The sequence below is a fragment of the Hetaerina americana genome, unplaced genomic scaffold, assembly GCF_022747635.1.
Source record: "Hetaerina americana unplaced genomic scaffold, ioHetAmer1.1.p SCAF_4, whole genome shotgun sequence".
Taxonomy (NCBI): Eukaryota; Metazoa; Arthropoda; class Insecta; order Odonata; family Calopterygidae; genus Hetaerina; species Hetaerina americana.
The window spans coordinates 80,475,959-80,488,259 of record NW_027286985.1 but is presented as its reverse complement, the minus strand read 5'-3'; the positions used below and the strand labels follow the sequence as shown (position 1 = coordinate 80,488,259).

The window sequence follows — 12,301 nt, the reverse complement described above, 5'->3', positions numbered from 1 at the left end:
TAACTTTTGGATTATTTTACAAGTTATGGCATCTTGAAACGCATTGGTAAATTATGAATAAATGGACATAATTGAAAAGAGATGGAACTTATTCTTTAGAATAAATGAAAAATGTATCAACTTGCGTAATAAGGTTTAATAAATGTTATACAAATATCTCACCTGATGATATTTGCGGTTTAAATATTTTTGCTTTCCGGTATTGGAGAGGTAACGCTTGAAAGATCGATTCGACCAGGCAGGATTATATTCTAATTACTATGCACTGTGGGAAGTACGCTGTTGACAAGTTAAAATTTAGATATCTTGCTAATCAACCTCAAAAGAAAACAAGGCGTGCGTAGAGTGTCTTACCTGTCAACTGCTATGGCAACGAGATGCAAGATTGAAGCTGTACAGCAAAGCACGTCGCTTGATGTCCACATGTCGCAAAGCTCTGGGCCCAAGATCCAGCCTTTGCTAATCTATGGAATGAGAAATGTTGACTTTAAATTTTATTTTAATTGGGCCGTAGAAATAAAATGAAAATTGCACCCTTTATAATATGAACACAGGCATTCAATACCTCCTAAAAGAGCAAAATTTTATAGTTCATAGTTTGATATGCACATGCATGTATTATACACTATAAATTCCATATTTATGTATTTTAAAAGTTACCTTAAGCAAATTCCTAATATATTTAGTCGTTAACATTAATAAAAACCGGTACATAACGATAAAAAAATAAAAAAATGATTGGCCTGTCGTCGTTAGGTTTAGAAATCGTAGATAGTTTGAGCTATCTGATGTATTATTTTGCTTCCCTTAGCTTATGTGTGTGTATGTATATATATATATATATATATATATATATATATATATATATATATATATATATATAACATATATACAGAGTCGCACCCAAAAGTGGTGGGACTGATTTTCTCTGGCGCGAACGGAACGGTGGAGGGAAGTAACAGGGGAGAACGGAGCCTGGCAGGGTAAGGTGGAGGGGGCTCTTAGCATCACACCGACAACAACCTCAGTCGCCTGCGGGCTGTCGTTGAGTGAGGACACCGTTTTTAGTGAAGCAAGATTTTTGTCCGCGTCGAAAAACGAAATGAATCTGAATTTAGAGCAACGTTATTCCGTGAAGTTTTGTGTGAAACTCGGGAAGACGGCAACTGAGACCCTCGATATGATCAAGCAGGCTTATGGGGACACTGCCTTAAGCCGTTCCACAGTATTTGTGTGGCACAACTGTTTAAAGAGGGTAGGGAGCTCGTTGAAGACGACCAGCGCTCCGGACGGCCGTCGACGGCAAGAACCGACACGAATGTGGGCAGAGTGAGGACACTGCTGAACACAGACCGACGATTAACCAGTGAAGAAATTACGGACCAGTTGGGTCTGTCTGCATCCAAAGTCCAACGCATTATTTCACAGGATTTGGCCATGCGCAAAGTGTGCGCCAAAATGGTGCCGAAAATTCTGAGTGTCGACCAACAGGCAACGCGTGTGCGCATTTCCAAAGAAGTGTTAGCCAATTTGCGCCGAGATAAAAATTGTTTGGACAATGTGATAACTGGTGATGAAACATGGGTTTTTCAATATGACCCCGAAACGAAAAGACAATCCGCGGAATGGCACACTTACGCGTCCCCACGTCCATAAAAGGCTCGCATGAGCAAATCAGAAATCAAAACGATGTTGATTGTTCCAAAGAAACTGCGGGAGATGCTAAAAGTTACTGATGTTGATTGTGTTTTTCGACCGTCATGGAGTGGTTCACAAGGAGTTCGTCCCACCAGGGGAGACTGTGAATGCGAACTTTTACGTGCAGGTGCTCACCCGCCTCCGAGAACGCGTGAAAAGAGTCCGACCGGCCATCGCAAACTGCTGGGTGCTTCAACAACGCACCGTGCCATGGCGCGCTCGTCGTCAGACAGCTCCTAGCCAAATACGGGGTTGCCACGTTGCCGCACCCACCCTATTCTCCCGATCTGGCACCATCGGACTTCTTCTTCTTCCCCCTGATGAAAAGACAGCTCAAGGGACGACGTTTTGACTCGATGAAGGCCGTTCAAGAGGCTTCGACGAGGGTCATGAAAGGCATCCCCAAAGAAAATTTCCAGCGGGCGTACTGGGAATGGGACCAACGTTATACTAAGTGTGTAGCAGCTCAAGAGCATACTTTGAAGATAATTAAGTCGATGTATGTATATCGTCAATAAAATTCTTGTAAAAAAATCAGTCCTACCACTTTTGGGTGCAACCCTGTACATATATAATTCTTCATCTTCGATATGGAACGCTCTTCGGCGACGCACAAATATGTAAAAAAAAGATGCAGATTTTTAAAACGTAGAAACACAAAGAAAGGACAGTCACATATGTAGTGACGTTTCGATGGCACGGAAACTTTTGGAACTTTGGAAACTTTTTTCCAATTTTTGTTTTTGAAAAAGTTTCCAATCAATCCTTCAGAAAACATCTCAGACCGAAAAATAACCTCTCCATGAACGAACGTCATGCCCTAAAAACCCTACAGTCCAATCCTAACATCGTTGTTACCTCCGCCGATAAAGGCTCCTCTGTTGTAATTCTAAACACCAATGATTATATTTCCAAAGCCCTCGCTCACCTGAACGATACATCCACCTATACCACTCTAACCAAAAACCCAACACAAACTTTCCAAACCGAAATTCGGTCTTTTCTCCTCCACTCCGGACCAGAAGAAGGCCTCACCTCCCTAGACATATCCCTACTTTCACCCCCAAACCCCAGAACACCCCAGTTTTATCTCCTCCCAAAAATACACAAACCCAACATCCCCTGTCGTCCTATAGTTTCCAGTTACAATTCTCCCACCGAAAGAATCTCCGCATTCCTTGACCACCACCTACAACCACTTGTACTCTCCTTGCCCTCCTTCACGAAAGACACGTACCACTTCCTCGACCGTCTAAATTCCGTCTCTATTCCCTCCACACCCAACCTACTTATGGCCACCATCGACGTTACCTCACTTTACACTTCTATTCCCCATGCAGAAGGTTTATCCTCCCTCCGGCATTATCTTTCTCTGCGCCCCCTACCCCAGCGCCCCTCAACGGAATTTCTCCTCAATCTTGCCACTTTCGTCCTAACAAAAAATGCATTCACTTTCCAAAATTGTTTTTACCTACAGACAAAAGGCACAGCGATGGGAACGAGGATGGCACCATCATACGCCAATCTCTTCATGGGCCATCTCGAAGAGACCTTCCTGTCACAGCAACCCCTTCAACCTCTTTTCTGGGTCCGCTACATAGACGATATTTTTATTCTCTGGACACATGGCTCTGACTCTCTCAACAACTTCTTATCCGCCTTAAATTCATCTTTCACGGTTAAATTCACCTCTTCCATTTCAGACTCCACCATCACCTTTCTTGACACAGACATCTCACTTCAAAACAACAAATTCACTACTTCAGTACACATCAAAGCCACTAACCATCAGCAATACCTACACCACACAAGCTGTCATCCTCAACACACGAAACGCTCGATTCCTAACTCTCTCTCTATCCGCGAACACCGAATTTGCAACACCACAACCTCTCTCAACAAATACCTTGCCAATCTACACCTTGCACTCCTCAAACGCGGTTACCCAGAAAAGTTGCTACGAAATAAAATCCACCGTTCCACCCGACCACACACACCACACAATAACAAGCCCACATCTGACGCAGGACTCAACCTTTGCACCACCTATTACCCCGGATCACACAGGCTGAAAACCCTCCTTAAAGAACTGTTTCCAATTTTACATGACAATGACGCGACCTCATCCTTACTACCCCAATGCCCATCTATCGCATACAGACGACCCGCCAATCTCAAAAACCTTCTGAGATCCACCAACCCTTTGGCGCCCCCCCGTGACAAATTTCCCAATATTTCCCCAACTTGCAACCGCCCCCGATGTAAAACCTGTCCTCTTATTATGCCTACTCCCCTCTCCCTACATCCCCTCATAGCCCCCCCACCTCGTTCCCACGCTAATTACCTCTCAAAAAATATTATTTATCTTTTATCATGCAAACATTGCACTTCCTTCTACATAGGTGAATGCATTACCCCCTTATCCATCCGAATGAATAATCACCGGTACTCCTGTAATTCTGCCTCACTCTCTTCTCTTCCTATCCCTTCACACGCCAATTCCCACAACCTTTCATTCGACCAGTGTTTTTCCCTCAGCATCCTAGAATCCCTACCTGATTCAGCTACCAACATAGAGGTGAGAACTCGTGAATCCGCCTACATACTATCCTTCCGTTCCTTTAAAATTCCCACCCTTAACCGCCATATTTAATTTCCCTCCCAGCATTCCCTCCACACCTCCCCTCCACGCCCATAACTCTTTCCCCTCTCCTGATCCATAGCATATTTTCAGTCTCTCTTGAAGAAGGCCCCTGAGAGGGCCGAAAGCTCGAACAATTTACCGTGTAAGTGTTCTTTTATATGTGTCTATTCTTTTCTATTTGTGTTATGTTGTGTCAGCCCATTATATATATATATATATATATATATATATATATATATATATATATATATAAATAAACCATAAACACAGTAATCAACCCGAAGGTCGGTTTGGTAGGTGATGGCAGAGTTCACCCAGTAAAATTCACACATCAGGATAGGGGGGGCAGTGCCGTGCCCTGTGCCGGTTATGGTTTCACAGGAAGATCTGGTACCCGAAAAATCACAAAGCTTGGGTCGAGCTGCAAGTGCCCAGTTTGCCTTGCCCGGGAATCGAACCTGGGGCCCTCCGGTCCAACACTCTACCCCCTGGACTACCGCGACCCTTATATATATATATATATATATATATATATATATATATATATATATATATATATATATACATATGTATATATATATATATATATATATATTATTTTTTGGATCATGTTTATATTCATTATTGTTCTTGTTAGATAGAAAGTTATCAGGATTGTCGTTGTTGCTGAGAGAGAAAGAGATTTGTGTTCTAAAATTTCAAAAGTTAGATTCTTGTGAAAGATGCAGGATTGTCTTTCTTAGTAGATACGTAACATGATAAAAATGTAATCATCAGAGCGGGATATATGCTTAACTGACGTTAATTCCTTGCCCACGTCCCAGATTTGAACAAAGTTTTATAGTAGTCGAAGTTATGGGGATAATGGTATACAATGGAAGATGCTATTATTGAAAAGGGAGATTTAAATTACTCGACTTACGATGACGAATGCAGCTAAATCGTCATAGCTCAATTCAAAGCTAATTATGTCTTTACGCTGGATGCGAATTTTGTTAATATATCGAAAATTAATAGCTCCTATTCGGATTCCATTTCGAACTTCACCAAGGAAAATTTCACTGCCTAAACATTTAGCAAATATTTGTGCTGCTGGGAAGCCAGGCGAACCTCGGTATTCACCTCCGAGCTCAACCTAACCCTCCGGCCTCGCCCTTGACGGCAGGCCGGCTGGCGCGCTCGAACTTGGAGTCAGAGAGAATAAATGGCTCAAAGGATGGTCTCGGTGGACTGCTCCCAATGCCATCCGCCGCCCCGCAGGCGTCATTAACTCTACGTGGACGTTTTCAACCTTCCCGATTAATTATATCCGACCATTCCTCGCTGCTGCTTCGCTACGCTCTGGCAGAGCGGAAGGAGACAGCTGACATGCTCCAATTTTCCATAAAACCCTTGGAAATGGCATCCATCGGTTTTCATACTCGTATGCATTATTAGTCATGGGTTTGCAACATCTTTTTCCTCGCGAGTGGTGGATTTAGAAACAAGGCACAGGGTTCCCCATTAAAAGAAAAAGAAATTAGACACAAAATATTAACACGATCGGGTATAATAAATTTGTTGCCAAATTTTATTTTGAAAATTTAAATCTTTGACCTGAGAATTGGACACGAAGAATTTAATTGCATGTCAGTTTATCTTTTTGAAAATGAGTTACCTAAAATGGTAGGCTTAAGAATAATGAGACCCCTACTCCCGGACCTTGTTATATCCACGTATTTACCACCAAAGTCCTCTTTGATCTCATTCATGTTCACAATAAAAATAATGTTACGGGTGAGAAATAAAACTGGCGCTATTCTGCACAAAATGCTCATTAAAATGGGATCACGGCTTCATATGTCTGTTAATTATCGTCACAAAGGAGCTAATGCCAACCCCCTTTAGTTCAACTCAATACATCTAACTAAATGTTAGGAAGACGAAACAAAAGGCGAAAATGAGGGAAATAAGGAATGTGCGGGATCCTTGGAAATACATTAATCGCCTCAATTGTGTAATATGGGGAGAAGTAATTGGGAAGACGGTTAAGAAATGACGAAAGAGTGGAGAAGATATGATGAAAGAGCGGTGAAGAAAAGGAGTAGGAAGATGAGATTTGAATGAATGAGTATTCAGAGATTCTGAATCTATTTTGAGCAATAATTATTTGAAGTTCTAACAAAGAGTCAAACGTTAAGCTCTTCAAACGGTGATAGGACCAAAAAGGTAATCCTCTCTTTCCGCGGTTAAAATAGTGAATGCCTCGTAGGCTTTTGAAGTTTTAATCAAACAATCCATTGGACCATTTATTTTAGTGGGTGAATATGTGTATTTTATATAATCAGCTCGTATTTACCAATAATAAGGAAATATGTACTTAGCGGCCGAGTCTATTGATAGAAAGGACGTTCATCATTTCAAATACAAATATTGGCAATATTCAAGGGAATAAGGAGCGGTTGTCACCATCTCATTTGATGTCAATAAATGGAAATGAAATTTGATATCAAAAATTCATAAGTTATTTTTTCAATCAGAAGGTCAAAACTATTTTCAAGGTTTACGTTTTTTTTACCGAATTTAGATTTTACGTCATACAATTTTTGAAAAATTACCTATAATAACTGTTTAACGGTTTCATTAATAGTAGAGTGGTGTTCGTAAAATTATACAGTAGTTTTAACTCGTTAAAACTCATGAAACACAACTACAAAATTATTATTCCCGTTTTATCCGTAGCACCTTCAAATCAACACGTTATCCATTGTCACCCAAGTGGATGGTCCCTGGGCAGACATTAGGCAATACGGACACAATTTGTTTTTACTGAAGAGGAAAAGTAAATTTTTGATATTAGGAAACGGCTTAAGAATATGATTGAGTTAACTTTCCACGCTATGAATGACAGCTTAATGAGTTTTGATCGCTCCACAGAACCACCCTGTTCCATCCATTCATCATCCTAAGGAGGAAGCGTCGGTGTCTCAGACATATCGAACTTCCTGAGAGCTCCCATGAAGCCGCAAACATGTTGCCTGCGACCTCCAGGCCTAACGCACACTAACCCCCCCCCTCCCAACTTTCCTCAAGGAAAATAAGCCATCTTCCCGGGAGAGTTAAAATTCTTGACATTCACTTAGGCCCTAGTAAGTGGATTATTTTGGAAAAAAACGAACCAAATTGCTAACAAGTGACAGCAGCTATAAGGTTATCGGAATTCAGTAAATGAGTCGTGTGCCCGCGATATTATACGGTAATGATTACGACAGAAATGGAATTATAATCACACTGAGGTATTTATTCAGCGCTCTCTTTATTTTATGCAAAATAAATTACTAAGAAAAGGAAACGCTTTTGTCATAAATAACGCAGATTGTCGGGAAGTCGAAGGGTCGCGCCAAACTGTCACCAATTATGCGTTCTACCAATTACGAATTTAGTCTTCCGAAGAAGTAAGTTACGGATGCGCATCCATCCATCTTATTGAATATTGATTTATAGCCCTGTCAGCTACTGATTGGATTATTTGCCTTGGATTTCAGTTGGGCGCCGCTTACCCAAATTAAAGCGAAGATCATTGGTTCGAATGCTGTTTCATGCATCGAAGCTGTTTTCAATTATTTCACATCCCTTCGACGCAGAGGACCTGCACCCCATTTGATACGAACATTATGACTACTTAAGAGTCATTGTTAAGCTGATTTGAGTATTTTAACAATACATCATCACCTACCAACTTACAAATACTCGATTTCCGTTCATTAGTGATTAGGAGATAAAAGTTCATTGTTTCAGTCAATGCCGGATCTTTCGTCTTTACAGATCCTCTGACACCGAAGTAAAATACACTCGAAGTTCAGATAAACAATAATCAGAAATTACTTTGCCATCCTGTAAATCAAGAGTATAATTCGTGACGTCAGCGTCTCGCCGGTTGGTTTAAGTATTGAGTCCCATTCACGAATCTGTATTTGTTCACACTTTCACGCTGACAGTACCAGAGATAGGACTTGTAATTGCGCCAGCATTACAGTCGGGTAAATACCAAAATGTAAGACCGAAGAAAATCCCATGAAATGCAGTAAGCAGGAAGTGGGTGATGCACGCCAAGTAGTGAGTGCTATTTGGGATGGTCCAATAAACTTATCTGCTACGACCTTTGGACGGGTGCCAGAGTTTCCTCGAGCGAACGAATTATCCGGATAAACCTTCGAGCGAAGAGATAAACCATTTTATGGAGAAGGAAATGAAGATGCCGCAGTGCTATTGCAATGAGCATTTCCATATATCGTCGATAAGGGGTTGAAGAGCCTTCCTGAGTGCATAGCTTGACGAATTACGCCCATTTTACTTGAATTTAATGTTCATTACGTTTTCGTTTTGCCTTAATACTCGCTTGATGACGATTATTCGCAAGGCAAGCGGCATCAGTGGAGGCTATTGTTGCCAACTCGTTAATTCAAGGAAACCTGAATACACAAAATATAGGGGATAATTAAGTTGAGCTCTTAAGAAGAAATAGTGTGCTCATTATTATATTCTGCAATCAGGATTCTATTATTTCTTTGCCTGCTAAATTAAAACACCAGAAGTTTTAAAACCAGCAGAAAAGAAATATGCAATGAAGATAATCGAATTTTGAGAGAAGAAATGCCAAGAGGGAAAGAAAAAACAAAATCGGCTACGAAACGTTTGCATGTGGTACTGCATCTAACATAGGTTGACTGTATGATTGCATTGGGCTTGGGAAACAGAGATTTAAAAAGGAATTTATCTTGTAAGGGAATTTCACTCATCCAGTTTACTCTCCTTTGTGTCCTCCGCACTTAAAGTCTACCATTTTCTTTAAAACCTGATTCCTTATCGATTTCCAAGCCGCGTAAACTCTTTCACGCCACACTTATGTTTGACGGGTCTTCTCTTAACATTATTTATACCCATCGAAGAAGTATGCAGATGCGAGGGAAGCAGGACAGAATATATTCAAAGGAGTGCGAAGCATTCTTGTGCTAATATTATATTAGCATTCCGACGGTTTTAGCCTAGTTGAAACATTTATTACTCTTCATAGACATATGTTTACGAGGTACCTATTGTTCAAGCACTACTCGTGTTAAGTCTCGTCTCAATAGTCCGATGAGGCTCTTTCTGAGATCAGTTACAAGGGTGCCTCTAACAAGAGGCACTGTAGCTTTTCCTATTATTTTATACTTGGATTTTTGCTGTAAACAATTTATTTTAGTTTTGTTTCTTATCCTATATATGAGTATACCCTAATGTTTCATTCACCCATCCGTAGTACGGTTATATTTAATTGAAAATATTCCTATGCCTGCCCAAATGATTGCAATTTTTGAAAGCTTACGAATCCTCTTTTCTTGCATTACTTGTGCGTAATACATAGCATATCTACCCTTCACTAAATAGAATGTAAAGCACCTTCGAAAAATGCAGTATAAGGACAAAGTCCTTCGAAATGACGGCAATCCAAATTCCAAATATTGGTGTTTTGCATAAGGCATAATTGAAGTTACCACAGCTCATTATGAAAACAATTGAGCTTTTCGATTCCATAAGTCTTAGCAAAATAATTGTATCCGAAATGAAAGGCTCTCAGAAGGTGGAGCGACTGTGTCCAATGATCTGGTAATTAGGTATTTTATACGGGACTATTTGCATTCTAAAATTGAAAATTGGAGTTTTCATAATATTTATAGTGGATTATGGACTTTTAAAAAAACATATTTCGTGTATTTAGGCACTGGCTCGTAGTTCTCGATATTCGGATGGACCGGAAAAATCAAGGCTCGCGAGTAATTGGTATACCTGCGGTGCATTCGGAGAGTAACCCCGGCGGGACATTACATTGCCCACTTCACGGCTCCACTCCCTGCTTCGTTTGGCAGGTTGGTGGAGCATGAATTGTTGACGGTGAAGTGGCGGAAACAGTGGCTTAGGGGCCTTCTGCACTTCTGACTGCCAACTAGAGTGAGTCCTGACCACAAACCTTCCAACGGGATGGTAACACAGTTTAAAACCTCTCCGATTGGTCTCTGGATCTCCAAATTATCTTAAAACTAGAAACACATTTTTCGGTACGGTACGAAGAAAGTGTATTTTTCGAAGAAACCGAATCACCAAATTCAGATGATTGAGATACCTGTACCTTAAAAAGGTCCTGATTGAACAATTGAATCCTCAAACTTGGGAGTCTTAGTTCTCACCAGGGTTAAAAATTCCTCTACCCCATTTTTCTTAATACACACAATTTAAGAAGCTCCGATCGTCATGCGTTGGTCCTTGCCGATCTAGAGCTCGTGGCTGTGGTACCAAGGATGTCCATTTATCAGCTGTCAGTCTCGCCTGACGACGTTTCGGGCACTGTGACTCGCCTCGCCGGTTGTGAGAGGAGGGGGAGGAGGGAGGGGAAGGGTCAGAATAATTGCCCCTGGCTAATGGAATTTATGCGGTGATCGAGGACGGCGTCACGCTGGGAGGCCTAGAAGAGGGAGCCTCTATCGCCCCTCGTAGTCGAGGAGTAGTGCTTCAGTTCACGCTTGAACGGCCTCTCCCCCCCCCCCCAATCTCTCGGTTGCATGCTCTGTGCATACTCGGTGTAGGGAACGATGCGCCCAACCGGATGCTTTCTTATCAAATGCCGCCGAACGGGGAAAAAGGCGACTGGAAGATTTTTCCCAAACCTCAAGGGTGAGAAGCTAACCTGGAGTAAAACGCAATAATCGGCCTTACCGCGCATTGGATTTATCATTAGTATACCTTGTTGTACTTAAAACTTATTAATATAATATGTTTTTGAGAGACTAAAATCACTTTGAGTAACGAAACCATCACCATCGGTATTGACGCACACTGGATTTTTCAGAGGATGTCTCTATTTACTTCCAAGTAATTATTCCAGTATGTTATTTAGAGACTAAATTAATTTCTAATTAATATCTGACTTGTGTGGTATATATTTTTTACGATTTAGCAATTTCAATAATACACAATTGTATCGATAACTATATGGCCATTAATAGCACCGCGTGCCGATCCTCTGGTATGGAATTATGGATCCTCTGGTGGGCGGGTTTTCATTGGCCATGTTTTAGATCGGAAAATACTACCTTGATCAAAAAGTTCCCGGAATAACCACCGTGTGGCGCTCCCATCGTTCCGATTTGAGTTCTGTTTTTTTGTTAAATTGGTACATCTGTTGTTGATATTCCCTTTAAATCTTAGTGTCATAACTTGACATTTGCAAAAGTTACGTAGCCAAGATTACATCTATCTCTGTGTGTGTTGGCGATTTTTTACAATTGCAGAAATGGATTTAAATTTGCAACAACGAACTTGTATTAAATTTTGCGTAAAAAACGGATTTAGTGGCGCACGGACGTTGGAAATGTTGGAAAAGTGTTTCGGCAACGATTCTCTAAAAAAAACGGTCGTTTACCATTGGCACGAGCGGTTCAGAAGTGGTCGTGAGTCAATCGAAGATGATTAACGCAGTGGCAGACCATCGACATCGAAAGTCGGTGAAAAAATTGATAAAGTAAAAGAAATGTTGGTCAATAACCGCAAATTAACCATCAGAGAAATAGCGGAGGACTTGAACATTGCCTATGGATCCGCCCAAGACATTGTGGTTAATGATTTGGGTTTCCGTCGTGTAGCAGCAAAGTTGGTGCCAAAATACCTCAATTTCATGCAAAAAAGAGACCGTGTTGACGTCGCAAAAGACATGATTTGCGAGGCTGAATCCGATCCCACATTCATCAAAAGGATCATTACTGGAGACGAGACGTGGGTTTATGAGTACGACACGCAATCCAGACATCAGGCAAGTGAATGGCGTTCACCAAATGAGCCGAGACCAAAAAAACCACGTCGTTTTCAGTCAAAAAAGAAGGCAATGCTGACGGTTTTCATGGATTACAACGGTGTAGTGCATCATGAATTTTTGCCAGAAGGCCA

At 41.1% G+C, this 12,301-nt stretch overlaps 1 protein-coding gene across 1 annotated transcript in view; it reads right to left on the bottom strand.

Annotated features, from left to right (window-relative positions):
- LOC139692052 (5-hydroxytryptamine receptor-like) overlaps window positions 1-12,301 on the bottom strand; it is a 772,518-nt gene that overhangs the window by 3,381 nt on the left and 756,836 nt on the right. The window contains exon 6 of the mRNA XM_071590072.1: window positions 355-464. Coding sequence (XP_071446173.1) covers window positions 355-464 — 110 coding nt within the window. The remainder of the gene's footprint in view (window positions 1-354; window positions 465-12,301) is intronic.